Source organism: Eschrichtius robustus, chromosome 2, assembly GCF_028021215.1.
Source record: "Eschrichtius robustus isolate mEscRob2 chromosome 2, mEscRob2.pri, whole genome shotgun sequence".
Lineage (NCBI taxonomy): Eukaryota > Metazoa > Chordata > Mammalia > Artiodactyla > Eschrichtiidae > Eschrichtius > Eschrichtius robustus.
In genome coordinates, this window is record NC_090825.1 from 51,372,394 (window position 1) to 51,398,273 (window position 25,880).

At 41.3% G+C, this 25,880-nt stretch overlaps 1 protein-coding gene across 2 annotated transcripts in view; it reads left to right on the plus strand.

Moving 5' to 3' along the window:
* CWC27 (CWC27 spliceosome associated cyclophilin) overlaps positions 1-8,551 on the plus strand; it is a 227,022-nt gene extending 218,471 nt beyond the window's left edge. For both annotated transcript variants that reach the window (XM_068535403.1, XM_068535402.1), the window contains exon 15: positions 6,401-8,551. In XM_068535403.1, the coding sequence (XP_068391504.1) occupies positions 6,401-6,563 (163 nt within the window). In that variant the 3' untranslated portion in view covers positions 6,564-8,551. The remainder of the gene's footprint in view (positions 1-6,400) is intronic.
* Positions 8,552-25,880: the final 17,329 nt, after the last annotated feature.

Consider the following 25,880-nt stretch of genomic DNA (forward strand, 5'->3'; position numbering starts at 1 on the left):
ACGTAAGAAATTTGGGTTTCATTGTTTAGACAACAGGGAACCACTGAAGGATTCAAAACAGGACAGTTTTCATGGCTAAATCTGAATTTTTGAAAAATATATATGTAACAGAAAATACCTGGATATCATCATCAGTCATAAAGGCAGTCCTTAGTAATTTGACGCTCTGCGAAGAGACTGCCAGACACCCACCCTTACAGTGCCGGGCCCTTTGGCTCTGCTCCTCTTGGACCTCCAGCTGAATGGTGTGTCCCTACTTAGCACCCTCATTTTAGGAGGTATGGGGAGAAGTTGGGACTAATTCCAGGGAGCAATGATTAAAGGCAATAAAGGGATAAAAATTTACAGTGAAAATTAATTGCCTTTTTTTTAAAGCAAGTGTTCACCTAGTAGAGAGGTGTCTTTTCCCAAAGAGGCTCCCGCATGGCTCAAGACATTTTTGGAACTTCTTTTCTAATTGCATTATAGGCCAGCCTGGGAGCCACACAGATTATCATTCTTGTCTCTTTATAGTTGCCTTTTCAGAATGCTGTATTCCAAAATAAGCACTGCCCGATCTGATTTTTTTTTTTTTATCCTGTTCACTAGACTTAGCACTGAATTAACTTTTGATTTATTCCTGAAGTTAAATACATCTTCACAAGATGAAAGTTTGTTACCTCTGAAGACATTCAGTCAAGTACCTGGTCAACTACTTACCAGCTACAAGTTTCTTGACCATGAATCTCTCAGGTTGCCTGTGAAATGGAGGTGAATAACATATTTCCCACCTACCCCATGTAGTTATCGTGAAGACAATACCAGACACGTGACAGCTCTTCATAGACTGCTATGTCGGAGGATGCTCTTCTTATTGTGCCCTCCCATTTTGCAGGCATTTCCAAAATGTACATTTGTTCTGCTGCCTGTGTGTTAATCTCCCCTAACAGATTTTTCACTTTAGGAGAGCAGGGCCTGGGTCCTATTTGGTTTTATTTCCCTGTTGTCTGACACTGGGTCTCACACATAAAAAGGCTCCAATATTTGTTGAATGAATAATTCAGTTAGCTCCTTGCCTTTTCCTCAGACTATATTTAAGAAATGGATAATACACTTGAGATTATTCAGTTAAAACAGGCTCAGAAGCCACTTAAGCTTCTTTAAGTATGTGAGTAGTTTGTCATTAGGAACCAGCTGTTCTTCATCTCTGAAGGGGCCAAAACAAATGGCTAATGAGCTCAATCTGAAAGCCTAAAGACTCTTAAACTTTAATGCTGTGGTCCTAACTTTGGCTGTATTTTTAGATCACCAGGAAAAAACTTTAGATTACTGATGCTAGAGCCCCATCCTGGGACAATTAAGTCAGTACCTCTAGAGGTGGAGGCCTGGTGTTGATAGTTTTAAAAGCTACCCAAGTGATTGTAATGTGCAGCCTGCGTTTGTTGCTGGGCTCTGGGATTAGACTTTGAGAAATATTGCTTTAAAAGAAATCCTATCTAGTTCTACATTAGGTACCATAGGAAATGGGAAAGAACATAAGGCATGCTCCCACCAGAGTCTACAGGGAATAAAAACTAGCCATCACTGATATGAGAGCAGTGGAAAAGCAGCAATCAGTGTGTGCTGAGCTATGAGAGGTCATGAAAAGGTGGACCTGTGAAGAGCTCAAGACGTTCTGCAGAACCTGTTAGACATTTTAAAAGTTTATCATAGAAATAAAAGACAGTCCCTGCCCACAAAAGAAGGTTAACTGTTAGGTTAGCAAACCAGCTAGTTCCAGCCAGAGGTCCTGGCCAATACAGAGGGTTTAAAGGCTTTGATTCCCAGCACCAATCATCATTCTGAGCACTGAGAGCTCAACTGTGAACAAGACTCAAACTGTCTCAAATAACTGATGTTCACAATTAAGTGAACAGGCAATTACAAAATGGTGAGAGTTGATGAAAGAAACAAAATTAAGTTGGTGAGATGGGAAGATCCAGTCGTTTGAGGGTTTTAAGGGTCAGGCTCAGCTATTTCAGTGGAATACAATAGCCAATAGTTTCTGGTCAAAGGGATGCTAAAAGGAGACGTATTAAGAAAGATTATTTTAGCACCTTTGGAGGTTGGAAGAAGGAGAAATAGTACAGACATAAAACAGTTAAGACACCTACAACAATCTAAGGGTAGGGTGGTAAGTTCCTATATTAGGGAGACTTGAAAATGGGAAAGAGTGGTTTATAGAATTTCTGATGAAAAAGATAGCTGTTTATATTACATAAGCATAAATAATTTAAATGCATTTCAGTCTGAAATGAGTTATTAATATTGGAATTCTATATTGCACTACTTACTGTTATGTCTGAGAATTAGTACCTCTCTTGCTTTCCCAGTTAATATTAACTGCTGTCATATCTTAATCTATTTTACAATTGCATGAGAGTTTTTAAAAATGGATGTCAAATTAGTCAAGGTCCAGGTCCTTTTCGAAGACTCTCTTGTTTACTTTTGTTTATAATTCCACACAGCCTCATACAAAAAAGAAAAAGAATAAACTTACTTGTTTGGGGGCTGTACCCCTCAGGTCTGCAAGCCTTGTAGTTGCCCAACCGTGAGACCAAAGAAAGAGCCTGGAAACAGTGAAAGAGACATCCAAGGTGTATTGGATAGGGAATCTTACAAGTCAGAAGCAAAATGTCCTGGAGCGACACCCCACCTATAGCAGACGGCAGGCAGGATGCAGCAGCAATCTTCGCTACTGCAGGGGAGAAGGAGGTTACCATTTATAGGGGGAATTGATGTCAGGTTGGCTCATCAGTTACCAGGGAAACCAGCAGAGGAGCATGTCCCTCTCAGCCCCTCAGGTTAACAACTGTCAGTGGGGCAGATGTTTCCCTTTGATAACCTAGCTTGGTGGAGTGGTTCTGGTCTAAGCATTAGAACGATAACCACCTGGGACCGGGGGCAAACACGTAGGCAGTTACCGTTAAGGCTCTGTGATTAAGAGGGAAGATCAGTCATGTGAGTAGGTGAAGTAGGGACTGGTTGAGCAGGGGATGTACAGAGAGCAAGAGAACCGCCATCTTGAGCGGCCTGGTCATACACAGCCTCTATGAAAATGGTAAGCCTCCATATTTCTATAACCACTAAAGTCAATGTTCTTACTTGAGAATCTGATCTTATGAAAAATTGTTATTAATCAGAACTAAACTTCTGTCTTTGCCTTCAAATGAACAAGTTCTAAAATTTTCATATGTAAATGATCAGTGTGTAATTCCAAAAGCTTCACTGCTCTTGTTGGGCCAATTCTATGACCAGTCACAGAGTGGATAGTATTGAGTTATTGGTACATACAAGGTTGTAAACTACCAGACCTTATGTACTTGAATTAAGTCTGTATAATAAGTCTGCATGTGTATTCTCACAGGAGACTGTAAAATGTGGGCATGCTTTCAGTTCATGCAGTCTGTGATTTATGGAGGCACACAGGTCAGGAGTTTATTATGCTGAAAATCATAATAACTGTTTTGTTTTGCTTTTTAAAATGAAGTGACCGAAGCATGTTGAAAGATAAATGGGTGAAGCATTTTGATTATGTTTTTATTTCAATTAAAGATTAAATATTATGCTGAGTAACCAGCCATGCTAAGCATTATGATATTAAAGCTGAAGTAATTTGTAAGCTGATAGCCCCTTCTTTCCTCTGGGTTTAGGTTTGTTATTAATCAAAATGTTGGACTTGTTTAGTGCAGTGGTGTATGAAACAAACAGTTGAGAAAGACAGCTACTTTACAGCTTTCTGTTTTTTCAGATTTGTAGGAAAATCTGTTTCTTTTTGTGGACTTTGTGCTGTTGTTCACATGTCTAGATTTCATTTCTTATACCAAAGCCAACTAAATCTAGTAGTTGTAAGATCCTCTCATGGCATAGAAAGGAGGAAGTTGCCTTTTTATGGTTTTATTTGACAAATTCTGGTAAAGTCATTTTTGAAACATGGACAGTCCCTACTAGAAATGATTATAACAAAAGACCCATCTGTCTTTTGGGGCAGAGAAAGGGATAATTTTTAAAATAGAAGAATGTGTATATGGAAAAGTATTAATAAGTTAACTAATATAGTGGTATTTGTATTTTTATATCAGTATAGGAGTATTGAATAAAATTGTTTTAAAGGGAATATGATTCCAGCTATTTTCTGGTTTGGGGTTAGGCATCAGCACAAATCATTTGGAAAGCTGCTGCGCACTTACCGAAATACAGTGTAGGAGTCTGGGCTCCCCGTGACGTGTGATAAGGACCTTTAACAGGACAGTCCTGCCGCACTTCTAAACTTAGTCCTCATCAGTGGTAATATACTTACAAATTCTGAAGAGCTCACTCTAGGGAATGCTGCATAGATTGTAAGGAGTATCAAAGAAAAAGACCACCTCTCAGTACCTGAAAAAAAAAAAAAAAAAGCTCAATTTATTACTTAAATAAGAAAGAGCTTGCTTTTAGACACAGTCTCTCTGAGCAAAGCAGGTTGCAAACCTTATGTAGAGTTTTGGGGTTGGGGATTGTTTAGGGGTTAATATCAGCCTCAGAAGCACCACTATTCAGGAGAGACTGCTGGTGATTGGCTGGCTTTCAGAAGCATGTCAATGGCGTGGGTCTGCCACTGATTGGCCAACTTTCAAAAGCATGAGGCTGTCACTGATTATGTGGCTTTCAGAGGTGTATTTACTGAAGTGAGTTATTACTGATCATTTTGGCCTAGGCAAGTCACCGTTAATTGATTAAATCCTGTTTGATTGATTCAGTCTGGTTATAGTGGTCACTTGCTACCATGGCTGGAGAATAATTATCCTTTTGCTAGGAGTTGAGGATTGTTTTATTCTCAGACGCTAATACTCAAACAGTGTAGAAAATTGAAAGCACAAGAAAATCAGACTCTGAGTACTCCATCTAAATAAGCAATAATCCTATGTTGCACTTTCTAAATGAGGTTGTTTCCAAGGTTAAATCCATGGAAGTATAAAAAGTCAGCAGTTCTCATGTGTGATATTGCATGTTATGAAATCTGATGCAAATAATATATTATTAGTAATAAAGTATAGAAAGGCAAATGTGCTTTACCTCAGTAAATAAAAGTAGACTCTAGTTCATCCACATAATAACATCACTCATACTCATTGCATTCTAATGAGGTTTCTGGGAAGGAAGAGGTGGTAAGATAAAACTTGTCAACCTGGTGAACAGTCAACCCTACTGAACTCTGTGCAATTGTAGTATCATTAATATTGTAACATTTCATTTCCCTCACAAAATCTTTTTAGGATTCTTCAAAATCTAAGTATATCCATGGGAATTTTTAACAAAAGTAAACTTCCCTCCGCATTTGTGGTACTGCAGGAAGAAAGGGTAGGGGAATCTCTGCTAGTACCTACTGCCCAATCTCTGCTCATATAGGGAAACAGAAATCACTGTAATATGTGGGTTTCATCTGCAAGTTACAACTGACATGTGGGGAGTGTTAACCTTTCAGGCGGTTTACCCCCATCTGCTGTGATAAAGTGTTGGGTGCGCCTGTTTTTAAAACTGCTTAAATATTTAGTGGGGAAAGCCTTAGTAGTTTTATTTATATATAAAAACTGAACTTTCCTCTTTCCAAATTCATTCACCTGCCCTAGAATCTGGTTTTGGGACCTCCCTATTTATTCCCGGCACCTCCTAATGGGGGGCAGAGCTAATCACTTACATATTTCTCTGCTGCTAAGCATAGCCAGCTTACAACCACTTAGGATTCAAGCACATGTTGAGACCTTAAGACCAGTAAGCATTTGATAAAGTAGGAAAGCAGGGTGGTTAGATTTGCCGTAATCAACAGTAGGAGGAGGAAATTAGTCCATGGAGCCGTGCCAAAAGCTCAGTTTCTTTTTGTACAAAAAATTTTTTAAACTCAGCAATTCCCCAGAAAAGGGATTCATAACAGCATTTGAACAGGAATTTTCTGAACACATTCCCTACTTGACCCGTTTAACTACTGAAAACAAAACAAAACAAAACCAGACAGGGCTGGTTTAATGTCGGGAGTTTTGCTCTGCAACCTGGCTGAGTGTGCTCTTTAAAGGAAGCTGGAAGGATGTTCTCTGAGTTTAGTTGAAGGAAGACTTCTGGGTAGAACACTTTTAACCTCCCATCAGGAAAGAAACCTCGAGTGAAGTCTGAAGCAAAGAGACTCACTACTAGAAATACAAACCAACAAAACAAACTCCAGACATGTTTTTCAAATTTAAGTGTTTTCTGAGAAGTTGGCTTCCATGTGGTATAAGCACCAGTAAACAATAAACCCATCTTGGTGTTTTGTACCCTTTTGGTTCATCATGCCAAAACAAGTGTAGTGTAGAATTTCTACTTTCAGTTCTCATGCAAAAATCAGTGAACCATCTCTCTCCCACTTTAGGATGTCGCATGTACTTCAGTTTGAGGATAAAAGCAGAAAAGTGAAAGATGCAAGCATGCAAGATTCAGACACGTTTGAAATCTATGATCCTCGGAATCCAGTGAATAAAAGAAGAAGGGAAGAAAGCAAAAAGCTGATGAGAGAGAAAAAAGAAAGAAGATAAAATGAGAGTAATGATAAACCAGAACTAGCTGAAAATGTGCCTGCAATAAATGGCCTTGAAACAGCCATTGTTCCCAACAGCATCACTTAAGGGTGTGAAAAGAAGCATTTTTGAACTTGTTGTCTGGTTTTGAAAAACAATTATCATCTTGTTATGTAAATTGTGGAATGATGTAAGCAAATGCTTTTGGTTACTGGTACATGTTTTTTTTCCCCTAGTTGAGCTTTTATATTGCTAAATCTGAAATAAAGTCACTTTCCTTCTAGTTTACGTGTTAACCATTTGCAGAATGTACAAATCTGTTTGTATCTTTTTACCCTAAAATATGTGAAGGCTTCCTTTTCAAGATTTTTTATAAGACATCTTTACAGAAAGAATATTTAAGGGAAACCTCTTTGGCATCCTGTTACCACAGCACTAACTTTGAAATATGATTTTTAAATTATGTAATATAAAGATTGATGGGTTTGTTTTGCATATAAATATCTAAAAATAGCCAAATCAGTAAGACTCAATAGCCTTAAATCTTAAGGAACCCCTAAGTGAATGTTCACGCCTGCGTCTAGGCCAATGCCTGGGTTTAATTGATGCAGTCAAGACAATAACACTAAGTAATGTCAGCCAACCTTATTGCACACACTGGCCTGACCCCAGGCTACCTGCTCACTCCTCTGCCCTTCTCAGCACAGCAACGGCAGGAGCACATGCAGAGGTCCCATCCTGGCAATAGAACTCATTAAGAATTTAGCCTTTTATGACAATCAGTCATGCTGGTTATTTACTATATATTATCTGTACTATTTAGTCAGTGTTTTCTAGAATCTGAATGCCAAGATTATACCACAGGTTAACTTCCAGTTACCTAGTAAAACCTCACCAGACTAATGAATCTGAAACTTTGATCATAGAGGGCTTGTTAAACAGACTGCTGGCTTCACTGCTGGTGATCCAATCTTTGGAGACTGGCAATATCTAGTGAAGTTAAAAATGTTCATATCCAGTGATCCAAAATTTCTAATCCTAGGTCTGTTGCCTAAAGAAATTCTCACACATTGCTCAAGGGGACCTGTACTAAATATACGTTGAAGCATCAACCAAAGAGTGGATAAATAAGTTATTATACATCCATGCTATGGAATACTTTGTAAGCGGTGAAGATTAATAAACCAGAGTTGTATGTATTAGTTTATCTTAAAAATAATGTGAGGAATAGGCAACCTCCTATATAAAAATTGAAAACACACAACTCACCATTGTATATTGTTTATGGATGTGTACATGTAGCAAAAGTATAAAAACATAAAAACTAGTGGTTACCTCTGAGGAGGCAGAAGGAATACACAGGGGACTTCACTTGTGTTTGTAATTGTTTTATTTCTTAAGATAGATGTTGGGTAGTCAAGCCTCATTATATTATTCTCTTTACATTTTGGTATGCCTGAAATATTTCATAATTTGTTCTTTATGATCATATCTAGAACCTGAGGTGAGAAGATAGAAGGACACCCCCTTTCTTTTTTGCTTCAGAAGTAGGAGAAAGTTCCAAAGAGGAAGAGAGGGATATGATAAAGGTGTTCTGGGGAACAGATGCTAAGCCACCAAAAAATAAGCCAGTGTTTGGAAATGTGCCCTATCTTTCCCTCACCGCTGCAATATCAATTGTATTACAGATGTTCACAAAGCAAAATGTTGTTTTCTAAACTCACAAAGTCTCTGTTGGTGTTACGAAAAGTATTACCACTAGATCTATTTGTATTGAAGTACCCCATAGGTTTCTCTACCATTCCTCCAAGACTGTGTCCACCTAAAACAGTGTGGTTTTATCCCTAAAACAGAGGGAACCACAGGCCTCTAGGGCACAACCAGAAGACTAGTATTTATAGGTTTAAAAAGATAACTGAATGACAAAATGAAAACAGGTTGGCTGAATGCTCCTCATCCTGCTTTAAACTGCAAGGAGCAGAAAGATGTGAAATTCTACAGAGATTAGCATCTTACCAGAATTCCACCATGATAATAAAACTCATTTTGAATTTAACTGAATAATAGCAATAACAATGTTCTAAAAGCTTAACATGGTTAAATTATCTGTCATATATAGTATTAAATGTGCTTATAGTAAAATCTTTGGAAACGTCACAGGAACGTTTTTGGGCCATGTGAATTGCAAAAAAAGAAATAAAATGAGTTCAAAGACCAAAAAAAGAGAAAACATGTAAGAAAATTAGCCTGTATAGTTCATTCTAATTTTATATTTATTTGGATTTATTTTTCTCTATGTACTTGCCCTAGGGATGTTATCCTGAAACAGTGAAGTCCGGTAGCCTTCTCCTTTGTTATCTGTGGTGATGCTGGGCATTGTGGAGAACAGAGAGAAAAGCAACTCCTGGCAATTTTTTTTTCTCATTTTCTGACAAGCCATTTTTTCACTTTGGTTGAAGCTGTCAGCGAGGTGAAAGTTAAAATTAACTCTAGACCTCTCCTTTCTCAATAGGTAATTGAAGAAATGCAGATCGCTCTAGAATTTTTAATGGTATAATATCAAAACACACATTAACACATGCCCTCAGCTCTCTGTATGCTCTGTGGCCACGCAGTCAGTAATGCATCTGCTGCATCTAAAAATGGGGACACCATAGAAAAAGGTCATTAAAAAGTGTGAGGAGATGAGTGGTTTGCTGCTGTTGTTTTTAGAACAAGTTCAATAAGCTATGGTGTCCTTATCAAACTGTCACTACCAAGTCTCTTGATAGGATCTGACGTGTGAGGTACATAAACCTGTGCTGTTGTATCACTGTGGCCTGAATGGAAAAGGTTAGATAAATGCAGAATATTGCCCCAACATGCTGTTTAATCTTGGCGATAACAAGAAAGAAAATGGATGTGTGAAGTGAGTTACCATTGAGGGTTGTATCAGTATAAGCAATTTGTATGTACGGGGTGTAGAGAAGTTAAGAGGGGTTACATTCTTTAACACCGTCATTCACAAAAAAAAAAAAAAAAAAAAAAAAAGCAGGTCTGGTTTCTCTATGGCTTTGACTCCTTTCCAGTGACTCTATACAGTCTATCATGGGGTACCACTTCTGCTTACTAGAAACCAGGAGGTTTTCCTGTCGCACATATATTTTATCTCCTTCCTTTTAGCTTTTAATGAAGAGAGGTGAAACAGGAGCCATATTTTAGAGAAATCCTTTCTAATAAGGATTCGATGAAATCTGAATTCCTAGAGAAATAGAACACCAAATCTTACTAAGATGGGTATTAGAAGTCCCCTGCTTGTAGAAAGAATACTCATCTATTCCCCCAAATCTTCCTTGACAAAGCTATATATACTCGAACATCTTTGTCACAGGTGCTAAGGGTCGTGCTAATCCCTGTGCAGAGTTTTCAGTGGTGCACAGCTAAACTGGCTCCCTAAAAAAACAGAAAGCAAGAAAAGCCCTGATTTGCATCATTTGCTGACTTCTGTGGTGTAAATACTCTCACCATGGCTGATTTCAAGCCACCAAAGGTAGCTCCAGGATGCAACTGGTTATTTTTCCCATTCTGTTTCATTGCTAGCTAAAAGCTTATGTAGTAACTCTTGCACTGGCACTAAAGAACTCACAAAGGTTTTTAACCTTTTTCCAAGATGATAACCTTCAAGAGTATTTCTCTTTTATGTGATTACTTCAGACAATTTGGTGAAGTTCTAAATTGTAGCAACATCTGCACCCTATGCTTTTTATGACTAGTCTGTACCTTTAGATTCTCTGTTGAGGGAGTTTTCCAAAGTCACTTGGCTCACATTTATTTTTCCCTCTGCTCATCTTTTTGCCTCAGTTTAGTCCAAATCTCACAGAAAAAAAAAGAGGGGGGAGAAAGGAAGGAAATGTAATTATAGTTATTTGAATTATTCTCTGTAAGTGATAATGTACAACAAATCCATCATTTATATTTTTTTGGAAGATATTTTGGGTTAGGGATGGAGAATCCTACCTGGAGGGAAGACTGGCTTCTAAGTGAAATGCAGACAGGAATCTGGTCTCTCTCTTCCACATCTGCTGGGGATTATTCCTTTAAGTTTAGATCATGATGTTAATTCATGTTACTTGATCAGCAACAACATCTTCGGGAGGCTTTCTGCACAGCACCAGTCAAAAGGAAGGTGTTCTTTCTCTTTTAGAAAATTGTTATTTTCTCATTCCATGATGCCAGAAATGATAATCATTGCTGCAGTTCCAGAACTTTTTAATAATCAGGATAATTTTGAGAGCAGAAAACTCTTAAAGTGACTTTCCCATTTATTTTCTGACTAATCTAGTTGGAGCTTTATTATTCAATTGTTTTAATAACAATATATTTGAAAGGAAGGGCATCATGTATAGAAAATAAATGACTAGAGTAGTATATATTCTATGGCTAGTTCTCAATGGTTATGAATAAATTTTAAATTTGTGAATTACCTCTTTTTTGTATGATGTGAGTAAATTGTTCTTTAATTTGCAATTTTTGAGGAAATATTTTATTTAGGGTAAGAGGAATGTGACCACTTTATCTCTGTTCTAAACTTTTACTATATTATTGGTGTAAATGCATAGACTAAGAATGGGTACTATCTCCCAAGCAACTAAAGAATTCAACAAGTGATTTTTGAATTAATTTAGAAAAGTTATACATGTTATTTTGTGAGGCTTAGGTCCATTTCAGAGTGAAGTTTCCTAATGTCCATCGTGTGGATTTCATGTCCCATCAAACCTGACATGTCCAAAACTGAACTCACCTACACGTCCTAGCCCTTCCGCCACCAGACCTGCTTCACCTGCACTTTTCCCCATCTTCCCTATTGGCAATGCCACTTTTCTAGTTACTCAGGCCAAATAGTTTGGATTCCAGTCTTCATCTCACACCCTATATCCAGTCTGTTATGATAATCTGTTGGCTCTACCTTTGAAATATATCCAGAATTTCACCGTTATTTACCACTTCCCACTGCTACCACCCTGGTCAAAAGGACCATCAACTTTCATGTGGACTACTATTTATAAAAGCACCATAACCAGTCTCCCTGCTTTCACGCTTATTTCCCTAAACTTATTAACAACATAGCAGCCAAGTGAAACCTCTTAAAACATAAATCACGTTGTTATACTTCTCTGCTCAAAACCCTTCAATGGCTCCCCATTTCGTTCACAGTAATGGCCCACATCTTCACAACGGCCTATGAGGCTCTAGATAATCACCACACCCGCCCCTCAATCTCTGACCTCCTCCCTTACTACACTCCCCATCACTCACTGTACTAGCCACACCAACTGTCCAGTGCTTCATCAGATGAGCTAGGTGTGGTCCATCTCAGGTGCTCTGCACTGGCCAGTTCCTCTACCTGGAATACTCGTCCACCAGGTGTCCAAATGGCCAACTCCCGCACCTCCTTCAAGTCTGCTCAAATGGCCCTTTCTCCATAAGGCCTACAGTAACCACTCTACTTTAAAATTGCAGCCCATCCCCACCCCACATTCTCAGTCCCTCTCAATCTCCCTCTCTAGTTATATTCAATGGCACTATGAACTCCTAAGCACTCTGCCTTATTAACTTATTTAACTCTTGCAAACAACCCTATGAAGTAGGTACAGACCCTTGTTACCATTTTACAGATGAGGAAACCGAGCCTTACAGATGTTAATTACTTATTGTTTGTCATTCACCTCCCACCATAGAATGCCCTCCACGAGGACAAGGATTTTTGTCAGTTTTGTTTACTGTTGATCCAGTGCCTAGAACCATGCCTAGCAAAGAGTAGACACTTAATAAATATTTGTTGAATGAATAAATAAACCAGTATATCCCCCCTGCGAAAAAACAGGATCCAATATAGTGTTACTCCATATTTTATCACTTAATATTACCATCATTTCATAAAGTTAGGACATTTTTACACTAAAAATGAAGGAAGGATATAACTTCAGTTCAGAAACAGCTCTAACATTTGAATAAATTTAGCCTTAGGAAAGAAAACCTTACTACATTGTCTTTTTCTCATTTTAACATAAGACACTTTGTCACAGGTGGGCACAGATCCAAAGACCATTTTGGGAAAACCTCTGGTCGGTAGGAAAACACATTTACACCTATATGGCTTCCTTGAGTACGTGCTCTTTATAGAAAGCAATATTCTATTCCTGAGACTAGAAAGAACTGAGGGCCAACATGCAATGTGTAGAATGCAAGGCTATAAGGCTTCAGACATGCAACTGCTTTAACAGAAAAACTATATAACCTCTTAATATCAGTTTTCTCCTCTCTCACATGGGAACAATATCTGCTGCCTTACCTACCTAGCTGTCACAGACTAAAGAAGGAATAAACAAGAAAACCAAGCTTTTACAAAGCTTATAATGATAGGAGCTAACATTTAACAGATACTTACTTTATGCCAGACACTCTACTAAGCACTTTATCTGTATTAATCCTTTTAATCCTCATAAACAACTCTATGAGGTAGGCTCTATTATTATCTCCATTTTACAAATGAGGAGGAGACTTGAGGCTTAGCAAAGTTAAGTAATTTGTCCAGGTCACACAGGAAGCAAAGCAGCTAGAATTTAAAACAAGACTGAATCCAGAGTTTCAGCTGATCACTAGACTACCATGCCTCTTGCTACACAAACCAGATTGTTTTACAATACACCTCTAATATACCTATAGAGTTTATAATCCAGTAGGTAGAGAAGGAGGCTAACACCCCAAAATAAAAAGACAGCACGGTGATTTCAGTTGAAAAGAATTATATATGTAAAAACTGAGTGAGTGCTAGAAGGAACCAACATTGTGGTTTAGTGGGATTAATCTAGAACTGCTTTGTGGAGAAGGGAATTCTGACCATAATTTGGAAGGAAGGGAGAACATGGCATCGAGGAGACAGGTCCTGTTCCAGGTGAAGAGAACGTTATACGGACAAGCCATTAAGACAAATGTAGGAGACAGTGATGTGTCTGCATAATGCCAAAACATCTGGTCAACTGAGTTTAAAAAAAAAAAAAACCTCCATCAACATAGTAGATTTCTTCAGTCAATCCAGATGTTTGGCGTCTTGTAGACAAAACATCCAGATGATTAACTGAAGATCTGACAGAGTTGACTGAATTAACTATATGTTGTAGCATTGTATAGACAGTGTCAGGACGTTTGCTTGGCTGGAGTGGAGTCCAGCTATAAAGGAGATAATGGTCCAGGCAATGAGGGGGGACCTGGAGCTTGGCTTTGATGCAGTTGGAAGCTGCTGGAGGAGGAGTGTGATGGAAATGATGCTTAAGGAAGAGGATTCTAACAACTATGTGGGAAAAAAATATGGTGAGAGGAAAAGTTGTAGACAGGAAAGAGGATGTGAGTAGAGCGCAGGTGTGTGTGAGGTAATTAGAGCCGGGACCAGAATCAGGCTTGGGAAAGCAACAGGAAGGAACGGATCTGAAAAACATTACAGAAAAAGAACAGGAAGTCATGATGGGCTAGACAAGGGAGTGCAACTGCACATCACCCCAAGGTTGGAAGCCTCCAGGCCTGGGAAAGCAGCTGCCGTCAGCCTCACCACAGTAGTAAACCAAGTAGGAATCCCCAGGAGACCCCTCCCCTCAACCTCCATCCAGAGCCCAGAACCAGGCCCACAGGCAGGGGGAACTTGGGAGACCACAAACACAACTCTCATGAAAGGTTTCCTATTCATTTTAGCCACCTAAGTTGATTTCCCTTCAAGTCCAATTTCATGAAGGGGTTGAGAATGCTAGATTCAGATTGTCAGGTAGACACAGCTTCAGTGAAAAGTCTAAAAAGACAATATTGTAATGACATTTGCTTTTACACAGCATATAATGTAAACTAAGATGTATAGGGGTATGAATAAATTAGATGAGATTAAGAGAAATTATATAGTACCTATATTACCTAGTTAGCATTATAAAAGCCTGTTAACAGGCACAATTAATGGTCGAATTCAAGAATTTACATATTTTTTTTAAATCCTTCATTTATGAAACCTTGGAATGTTCAACTCTTGGCTTGGATATTTTGCAGATTTTTTTAAAATTCCAAATATCTTATTAGACAAGAATCGAGTGTATATTTATTTATAAATAGTCACAAATTCTAATTTACTAGGATTTGAACTAAAATAGTGTGCTCCCACTTATTAAAAAAAATTCTAAATATCCATGCAAGTCATCGTTTTGCAAATTTGCATTTTCAAATATTTTCAGCCCCAGGCTTATCAGCCCACACAACCAGTTGTGTGCCCTTTACAGACACAACCGGGGTTTCTTCAACCGCTTCCTTGTTCATTTCAGGAGGGAAGGAACCTTCAACAGAGGTTACTCTCTTTGTTCATGGTTTGGAACAAAACTGAGGATCAATCAATCTCTCTCTCTCTCTCTCCCCCTCTCTCTCTCTCTTTCCCTCTCTCTCTCCCCCCCTTCCCCCCACCAGAGAAACAACACAGAATGTGAGACCATAAATATATAACGTGTTCCATATCACCCTGGGGGAGGTGGAGGGGTCAGGAAACTTGTTAAAATCAGTTTCCCAGGCCTCAGAAATGACAAGTCTGTTGATCTGGGGTGGGAGCCCAAGAATCTGTTGGTTTTTCTGTTTGATTTTTAACAAGCTCCCCCAACTAATTCTGATGACTGTTTTCTGAAAATCAGACTTAGATCCTGCCCTAAAGCGGAAAGCTATAGAATGAAAAGCATCCGTTGGAAATGCAAATCTAAAATGGTAAAACAGATTTAAATTTTTTTTTCTTACACATCCCTTAATCTTTCCTTTATGTAATAAGCTCCTACGTAAATTCACTGTGTTCTTTGATATGCAGAATTTTTCATAGAAACTGCATAAAGTCAAGCACACCTATGCAGTCAACCTAGAAGCCCAGAAGACAAATAGGACAGCTTGTCTGTTCTCAATTCACAGCACTGCCCACTACAGCCCTTCCCGGACACAAATGTTTACATGATGGGTAAATGTAATTAATGATCTTGGTAAGTCTTTCTAGTGCTCCAAGGCTAAGTGAGTCACTTATTTACCAGATAGAAAAAACAGTTGGGTTCACTGAAACAATGGGTGATTTATCCAGGTGTGTTTGAATATAACCTTCCCACAGCCACCTTTTTGTAAGAAATACTTCAAAGTTAGTAGATAGCAAACTAGTTATTCAAAAAGTTAATCAGTGAAATGTCCCCCATCATAACATCAAGATTAGAGTGTTTGTTCTCTACATATAATCGCTTAGGTACCCCTTTTTTGGCAGTACTAACTCTACTACAAGAAAGATTAGTGGATTTTTTTTTTTCCTGGTGCTATGGCTCCATTTGCCTTAAACTCAACTCACTCACCTAAATCTTTTCCCAAGGATACAGGAAAAAGAATAAATTGGGAGAATTTTATTAGAGGCCCTTCATTACCTAAGGTGTAACGATTAAAAGTCAAACTTACTTTTATTGTGCTTTGAATGCTGCTTTTGAAACAATCAAGGGTTTCACATGTAACCCAAGTGGTTTTGACTTGAGTAGTGATTCTTTCCCACTTTCCATTCTCCTGCCACTTTCAAATCTCATCTAGCAACCATGAGAAATGGTCTCATGCCCTAGTGGGAGGGAGTTAGGACAAGCTAGGATTGCAAAAGAAAACCCTTAGGAGTTTTCAGAACATAAAAAGTCCTTGCATTCTGATACAGGTTAAAACAAAGAGAAAGATTCATTTCCAATGATCCTCTTTTATCCTCCACATAAAAATACTAACCTTCAGAAGCCTCCATCTTAACCACAGTATTGATAAGGGTAAGAAATAAACAAATTCTCTTTAGAGTATTTCATTGAGTCTACTGCTTTAATATCATTTATGGTATACAATGGCTTCCAGTACCGTGCTTTTTTCCTCAGGGCCATTGCTAGCCCATTTGGTGCCTCTGTGTGAATTAGAAAAAGGCACCCATTCCTCAAGACACTTTACTTCCATATGTCAGAAAACTGTGGTAACATACTGAGTTTCTTTGAACAAGACACTTTATCACATCTGCAGGAAAAATCACCATAACAAATGTCAAACCTATATTAGTTATGATGTGAATTACATCCCCCGAGACGTGGTGCCCTTGTGCAGAGCTCAACAGCACGGCTATGCGTGACAGCCCTTTCTCTCACCCCCTTCACTGTCAGCCCTCTCCATCCTTAAGCCCAGCCCAAAGGCTCTAGAGTCCTGCAGAAACTCTATAAAACTGCTTTCTCGAAGATCATCCATGATATTCTTCCAGCCAAACTCAAATCTAAAGCCCACCGGGGTCCCTGGAAAACATAAGATGGAATCCAGGTGATAAGGTCTAACCTCTTATTTTGTGCTTAGTCTAGTTTCCTTGCCTGCAGGGGGTTGTATGCAGAGGCCTTGCACCTAACACACCGGATTAGAGTTCCCAGCGCAGAACCAGCGCAACTGTGCTAACACCCCAGCTTGGTGAGCTGCGTGGAGAAGCACTGCACACAACACCTCAATTCAAGATGGCGGCAGCGGGCCATGACCCGAGAAGCTGCACCAGGCACTGCGATCTGGAGCCTGAGCCACAGCTGCTCCCGGGGGGTGAGAACCCCGCCCCCTCCCCTCCCCGCTGACGAGATTCCCCATAAAGCAGCCCCGCCCATAGCCTGCGCTCTAGAGCCCAAGCGTCCACCTCTCCATCCTCTGATGAAAGAAGAAAGCTTTCCTTCGCTTCTGAACCGAACTTGGTCTCCTTCTACGGGCTCAAACAACACTGGGCGGGAGGACCCTTGTTGGGGCCTGACTAGACGGGGGTGGGGGGGGTGGCCGGTAACACTGCCTTCTTGGAACTCTCTCCTCCCACCTCATAATCCTGACTCTCCCTTTCCTACCAGCAATTCTTGTCCTGCTTCTCTTTTCTGTGGACTCTGTTCTTAGGCTCTAGCTCTGAGGAATCTGGTCAATACTTCCTGAGATAAAATGGTCTTTGGAGCCAAGGCATTTAACAGGTGGAAGCTAAAAGTGCTGCCTGTTCCACATGACTTAGCCTGTACCACCTCACTGTTTCCCACAGCAAATACTCGTTTTCCTGTAAAACTTGGGGCACAGGCCAGTAGATTTAGTGACAAGACAGTAATCTATGACTTGGGCCATCTGATGTTCCACGTCACCTGCAGCGGCCCATGGCTTGTTCAGGAAATAGGTCTGTCTGGAAGTTCAGACTCTCCAATAACTAAGCAGACTTCTGAGCACCACTGCCCAGGACCACAGCCCTCTGCCTCTGGCCCCCAACCGTCTGCAGCGCTTTGAAGAAAATGGTTCTTCACCAGGCGTCCAATTCAATGGCCACCCAGTAAGATGTAGAACAAAGACACTCTTCCCAGGCCTGTGAGCTGTGTGAGTAGCCAAAGTGTCTCTCCACAGGCTGCTGATAGTCCCAGGTTTAAGAATGAGGTCCTCATGACCTGCTGAGCTGAGAGAAGATCGTGTTCCCGGATGACATTCTGATGTGGTCCATAACCTGCCTTTGGCTCCTGGGTGAACCCTCTCTGTAGGTATAATGTGAAAATGTGTTTAGTGCCTGTCTTCAAAGAAAACCTCCTCTCTGCTGACAAGGGTTAGTAATATGCTAGGATGGTACACTTACCTCTCTCTGTCTCTCTTTCATTCCTTTAAATATCCAAGACACTCAGTGCCTCCTGAGGTTTATTAGTTAATAATGGGGCTTTTTTTTTTTTTATGACAATCCCATCAAGTACCACCTGAAGAGAGGAGCCATTTCAAAATTTGTGGTGGCCAAAGAATTCTTCTAGCACCTGCGTGCACCTGAATGCAGTTCCCCTTGCCTTCTTTCCCACATTATCCTTACTGTTTCTAAGTAAAATGTCTCCCACCAATAGGGGTAAAAAATTTGTTTTATTTTGTTTTTCTGCAAGTGCACTTTTTTCCAATAATCTTATGTGCTGGAAGTTAAGTAAACACTGACCTAAAAATGTTACGGCACCTTCAAGAACCAAGAAGTTTTTTTCCCCCTTCTCATCCAATATGATGGGGCCAAGTTTGACATTTCCATAACGTTTAAAATATAAGGCTAAAAAAATAACCTTGGTGGTCACTGGTCTGACATGAGTCTGGTTAAACTTTAAGGAAACTGCTTCCAAGATAGGATTTAGATGCTTCAGAATTTGTTGGAATGTGGTCAACAGAAAAATAAAATTTCAAATCCTGGCTTACTTGCCTGAAGGACCTCCATGAGGTAGACCCTATACAGGAAACAATTCCATCGTCCAAAGTGAATATTCACTCATTTTTCTTTTCCAGCCAGGAGTTTGGAAGAAGCGAGCAGGCAATGTAGTCATTTGGTAACATCCTTCCCACTACCAAGATGGATTAATGCTGGGAGATCTTACAACTGGTGAGTAATCGGTAGTGCTTGCAGACCCTCCAAGATCCCCAAGGTGTGATTATTTTCATACATGGATTTCTGTCATCATCCTCCAAAGGGTGCTTTGTCAGTTTCTTTAATTTTCCCTCACTGGACTCTCAAGCCCATGTTACAAGTATGGCATGGTCTCCAAGTCACTGCCAATCTTCTTCTCAAACCAAGTTGGTGAGCACTTTAGAGACACTGCTAAAATGTGAGGGCTATATTAACAAAATTATACCAGCTTCCTCTTAAATGATTCTGGAAACGTATGAATAGTTATTTATTAAAATAAAATTTAGAACCTAATCATCCTCTGGTTCCACTGATTTGGTTTATTATACCCCTACCTAATACTCAGGTTGATTTTTTTTTTTTTTTTTTAATTTTTCTTTTTTTTTTTTTTTTTAATCTATTTATTTATTTGTGGCTGTGTTGGGTCTTCGTTTCTGTGCGAGGGCTTTCTCTAGTTGTGGCAAGCGGGGGCCACTCTTCATCGCGGTGCGCGGGCCTCTCACTATCGCGGCCTCTCTTGTTGCGGAGCACAGGCTCCAGACGCGCAGGCTCAGTAACTGTGGCTCACGGGCCCAGCTGCTCCGCGGCATGTGGGATCTTCCCAGACCAGGGCTCGAACCCGTGTCCCCTGCATTGGCAGGCAGACTCTCAACCACTGCGCCACCAGGGAAGCCCCTCAGGTTGATTTTAAGGTGTCATGGACATACTAAAATCTCAGACTATGAAAAACCTAATTGAAACAACAACCCCAAATATGTGAGTTTTTAAAATAAATGCTCTTTGCATCTTTTAGCATTGACTATCATTCATTCCCTTAACTTCTCTCACCACCACTACCCCAACTCTTCAACTTGTATTTAACTCCTTTCTGGGACTACAAGGGCCTCTGAAATGGGAAATATGACATCAAAAGAACTCACACCTGGGAAATCAAACAGCCAGAAGTTCAAGCTCTGTCTCTGCCACCAACTAGCTGGGAATCCTGATGATTCACCTAAATTCTCTGAGCTTTGGTTTCCTCATCTGTAATTTGGACATATAGTTTACCTCAAAAGATTGGTGTTTCTTTGACCTGAGTCGAATGCCCTTCCCCTGGGCTTAGACACCTGCAAACCTTTGCCTCCTAGTCACTCAGGAAGTAGGTACTTCTGTCCTCTTCCCAGATCCCTTTAGCTCTGTGTCCCAAGTCTTAAGGTCATCCCCAACAGTAAGGCTAATTTTGGAAAACTGGGCCAAATGTATCTCCAGAACCTCATTATTTCTGACCACCAACCCCACCCCCAGAAACGCTGTGTTGCCTAAGCTGAGCGCTGCCCCTGATTCACAGGAGCCCAAGCCATAAACCAGTGGGCCCTACCTTATCTGGTGTCAGAATTACGCAAGAGCTCTGAAAACCACAGATGTCTGCCCCACTCCCAGCCCCTGGAAGCCTCTATTTTTAAGTTTCCTGGGTAATTCTGATGATAACCCCAGTTTGAGAAGCTCTGATTTTAGCAGCCACCAAACATCCCTATCTGTTCCTCCCATGCCTTGGAACTGGATTATCTTTCCTGAGCCACATAAACCCACTGCTGTATCTCCCAAACCCAGTTAGTTGTTGACTCTGGTTACTAGGAGCTCCGAACAGGTCACAGGGACTCAAGCTGCTGATTATGGCTTAGGAACCCTCCTCCACATCCCCAGCCCCTTGGGCCCAAAAGGCAGAAAAGGCATCATAGAAATATAATCAAGAGAGCACCAGGGTTGTAGAATCAGTAGCGGCTAGTGTGGAACAACGGATCTAAGTCAAAAGATTTAAAGGCCTGAGACGCCAACAGTGATCAAAAGCAGATAAACACCCTTCACCCTGCCAAGGCAATCTAACATGATGCAGCACTGAGTAAACTGGTGAAGTTCATAAAGCAACCCTAGCGAGACCTTTGTTTTGTGTGTGTGTGTGTGTATGTGTGTGTGTGTGTGTGAGAGAGAGAGAGAGAGAGAGAGAGAGAGGGAGGGAGGGAGGGAGGGAGGGAAGGGAGAAAAAGAAAGAACGAAAAAAAGAATGGAGAGAGAAAAAAAGCAAAAGAGAAAGAAAGAAAGAAAGAAAGAAAATAGATGGTGACAAGTTGTAATATGATTAAAACAAATCAGCAGGGCAATTTGTGTTTGTGGGTATTTTCAAGGGGTACCAGTGCTTCTCACCTGGACCCCAACTCCAGCTCTCTCTCCACTCATCCCCAGGTTCCAGGTACTTGCCTACACCCTGCTCACTGGTGTGGTTCATAGTGTGATTCACTGTTTAACATTTGCCTGATAAACTAGACAACAAGCATAGGATGGGGGAGCTGGGGCACTGAGCTGCAGGGGCTCCAGTGGGAGCTCCTTCAAGACTGACCACAAGGCAAGTTAGTATAAGAATCTGCTGTAAGAGGAAATGCTGGGAAGGCAAGATGGAGGCGTCCCTCGCTCCATGCGCTCCTGGGCACTCTCCCTAGCGTTTCCTTCTGAGCAGAGCCCAGTAGCTTCCCACTTAAAATGCTTCGAGTCCTTTGCTTGACCGGCCTGAAAAGTGTGTCACCTCACCAGAATTCTTTTCAGAAAATTTTACAAAGCCATTCATAAGAACAACATATTTCACTGCCAGGTGTCTTTCCTGACATCTCAGACCCCCTACAGTCCTTTGATCACTTTTTCTCCTAGAGGACACAGACAGCTTTTAGCAAGACCAGTGTGAGGAGCTTCTCCAAGGAAAACGGATGGGATCCAAGGTTCATTATCCCTCAAAGGGCTTCTCCAGGGATCAGCAACCCTGTTCCACAATGCTGCTAGGTGCCCATTCTGTTTTTGCTGCTGTGGCTCCTTGCAAGGGCCGGTGGGGAACATAGGCCTGCACCCTGGCTCGGGATCCCAGAGCCCTGCCATCCTCCAGCAATCGGCTAACAAAGCGTGCCAACAACGGTTTGAGACCGTTAAAACAATTTTAATAAAAATAAAATCATGAATAATGTAACTATAATACAGATCTCATTAAAACAGGCGGCTATAAAACCCTGTACTTTAAAAATAAGAACGGCCTCTCTCTCCAAGTGCATTCCAATTACGGTCCAAGATCTAATTTACCCTTTGGGGCCCTGATACTACAGCAGATCTCGGTGAAACCATTGTCTCACCACCGTGGTGATAGTCAAGAACGGTCGCAGTACTGAGCAAACCTGCCTGGCGGGAGCGAATAGGGGGCCGGCCAGCGGCGAGAGCGGGCAGCCTGCGGGCTGCTGCGCATGCGCCCCTGAGCAGGCCGCCGCCGGCAGCTTTGCGGAGGCCGAGCCGCGTGGCGGCCCAGACTGCGGCTCCGCGGCGGCGTCTGACATCGCCATCCGTGTGGGGCACCCTTTTGTCTCACCCCGACCCGAGTTCTTTTCAGGGATTAGTCCTGACTTCGTGATTAATCGGCACTTTCGGGTTTTCCTAGGGTGACGTCATCGCTGCCCAGAGATAAAACAGGCTCCTCTCTGAAGGCTCCTGCGCAGAGCAGGGTCCTGTACCCCGGACACTGCCCCGGGGACCTCGCCCTGCCCAGAGGGCCACAGCCAGCTCCGCTCCGCGGCCCGGCAGGAGCGCTTGGTGCCCGTCACAGAGCCTCTGCTCTTTATTGCTTCAGCCCACTGGTTAAATGCAAAAGTTCGAAGTTTTCTGTCTTTTTTCATAATTATAAAAGTAGGACATGCTCATTTCAATAGGTGGAAAATTATAAAGAGAAAAGTAATCAACTAAAGCCTCACCCTGCGGGCTCAATCTCTGTTCATTTTGATGCATTTCTTTCCAGCCTTTTTTCTCTTTCTTTGCAACAGATTTTCTGGTGTTAAACACTGATCAGGGACTTCCTGGTAGCCCAGTGGTTAAGACTCCGCCCTCCCAATGCAGGGAGCCCGGGTTTGATCTCTGGTTAGGGAAGTAGATCCCACGTGCATGCCACAACTAAGAATGCACATGCCCCAACTAAGGAGCCCGCCTACCTCAACTAAGACCCAGCACGACCAAAATAAATAAATATTGAAAAGAAAAAAAAAAAAACATTGCTCAGCTGCAGTTGCGTTACAAATAAGTAATTTTATATCCTACTTTTTTAACTTAATGTTTTAGCAGAAACACTGTATGTGCTTGGATTAGCAAGCATTTCTGTAAAGCTCCTAAAGAGTCTCCTAAGTGGACGTAGTATTAGATACGTAAATATTATTTCTATTTATGGGCATCTAGGATGTTTCCAATTTTTACTGGTATAAAGGTAGCAGTTAGACCAACACTGAACCCTTTCCCATGTTTGCCTGGGATTGTTTTTCGGTTGAGCATAAAAACCCAAACTAAGAATTTCACCCTGGGCTTCCCTGGTGGCACAGTGGTTAAGAATTCGCCTGCCAATTCAGGGGACATGGGTTCGAGCCCTGGTCCGGAAAGAACCCACATGCTGCGAGTAACTAAGCCCATGCGCCACAACTACTGAGCCTGTGTTCTATAGCCCACGAGCCACAACTACTGAGCCCGTGTGCCTAGAGCCCATGCTCCGCAACAAGAGAAGCCACCACAATGAGAAGCCTGTGCACCACAACGAAGAGTAGCCCCTGCTCACCACAACTAGAGAAAGCCCACACGCAGCAGCGAAGACCCAACGCAGCCAAATATAAATAAATAAGTTTATTTATTTAAAAAAAAAGAGAGAATTTCACCCAGTATATGTTAAAGAGAGACAAAGACTTGAAAACTGCCCTTTTCCATATTGCTGATGATGGGAGAACCAGGGTGGAGGCTGATTGCAGGATGAGCTTTTGTGTTTGTGAAGTGGGAGACCACAGGCTTTGCAATGGAGATGGAGGCTGGTGGCAGAGAAGATGTGCCTTCCACTCAGGTGAGAAAGAGAGGCCAAGAAGAAGGCAGTAATCTGGGGAAAACTCCCTGGGAAGATAAGTGGTTGATTATTTTTAGAATTATAATTAAACATTCTATTTTAATTCTGTTGGTCACAAGCTCCAATGTATTACTTGGGAAAACTCTTCTTGTCTGTTTCTCTTACCAAAAAAAAAAATCAGAGAAATACAGGAAAAAGAACTAGGCCTAAGTGAAGGGAGAGTAACACCACTTGCATTTTCTGCCTTGCTGTGGTCTGCCACTCTGGAAAGTCCCTGCCCCACTTTATGAGAAACTGGTGTAATGGTTTTGTAAAATTCCAGATAGCTAGGATAAGCAGAGCCCATGAGCCATCCAAAACTTCTCTGTGAGCTCCTGCATAAGCCCACTTCTATTTTATCTTCTGTAAGCCACCTTGTCTGAAAGTTGTGATAGAAGAAGGGGATGGTGGGAGAAAGGCTGGCAGTTGGAGAATAAATTCAGCCTCCCAGGGCCTTTTTTTCCGGATCTTATGCACTCTGTCATTTGTTAGTCTAGCTAGTAAAGGGCACACCACTCTACTAGTTGTGTGAATACCAAAACAGTACAGGTCCCTGCCGTGCTTGGAGTTGTGACTGTCTGTAACCCAAGGGAAAGGCAGGAGCAGTCAGCTCTTGGCATCTCCCTCTTTGCTTGGTCTGGGGATGCTTTCCCTTTATAAGAGAGCCCTCTCTCCAGTGGAGCCAGTTTCCTTAATGCTATCTCTGTGAGGAAAGCTAGACTGACCAACTGGTAACATTCTGTCTTGATTTAAATATGCACCACAAAGCAGGCAATTTGCCTAACTGGCATACACTTTGCAAAGCAGCTGTTGATTCTTGACCCATCTGAGAACTAGCCATGAAGCAATGATATAACTTCACAAGGGCAGAGACAGGCCATAGTGGCTTTCTTTTCCCTCTGAACACAGAAGAGGTGCTTGCCCTTCTCCCTGTCCACTTTCCGGAGCAGCTCCCTCTACTGATGGTGGAGCCATCTCCCTCCTTCTAACCCACTCACCTGGCCTCTGTGGTCTCCACCTAGAAGACACGTCACCGTGGTATTTGCTCTGTGGGCAACACTCCAGACCTGCCTGCCAGCAACAAACCCACCAGCTCCCAGATCTCCAAATCTGCTCCATTTTTAGTGCCCAGGGATTCTCAAAGCTCCCATTTCTGGAAATGGTTTCCTTTTTGCTATCTGGCTCTCGTAGGATTGGGGAAAAGCCAACTCCTTCACGGCTAGTTCCCATCATGTCCAGTGAGGTCAGTCCCTCTCAGCCTGGGCTCTCAGCATCTCTTTCTCCAAGTCACAACATCCTCTAAGCACTTGCTGACCCTGCTGTGTTCTGCCTGTTAAAAGGTCACCTGCTTTTTGAATTCTTTCCACTCTCCTCCCAGTTATTTGTGATAGCCTCTTAGAAGCTTAAAAATAACATTTATTTCCCCAGTGGTTTTGTATATTTCCATTTGGCAAACTCTATTTTGTTCCATCTGTTTCTAAGGGAACAGAAACCAAAATGGTTTATGTCCTACTTCCTACACTGGCCTGACTGATGTTGTCAAACTGGAATTGTCCTTCAGCCCAGAGTGGGTACACCCAATCATAAGCTGGACCTTGATGCAGAAACTATATAAACTATAAAGACAATGGACATTGTTTGGCTGTTGGAAAATCTACTTCACTGTACTTCCTTTAATCAAGCAGTGAATTTTTTAATAGATAGATTCAAGCCACTTTGCATAGGTATGATAATATAAAAGTGGGTTATACCAAGATACTGTGATACTGTGAATTCATTATTAAAATAAAACTGAGGGCAATATAAGTCATCAAAATGGAAAGAAGTAGTTACCAGAAGGGGTACACTGGGGGGCTTCTGGGGAAAGGAAATGTGCAGGAAATGTTCTGTTTGAAGATCTGGGTGATAGTTATATGAGTGTGTTCACTTGTGAAAATTCATTGAGCTCTGTAATTTATGATCA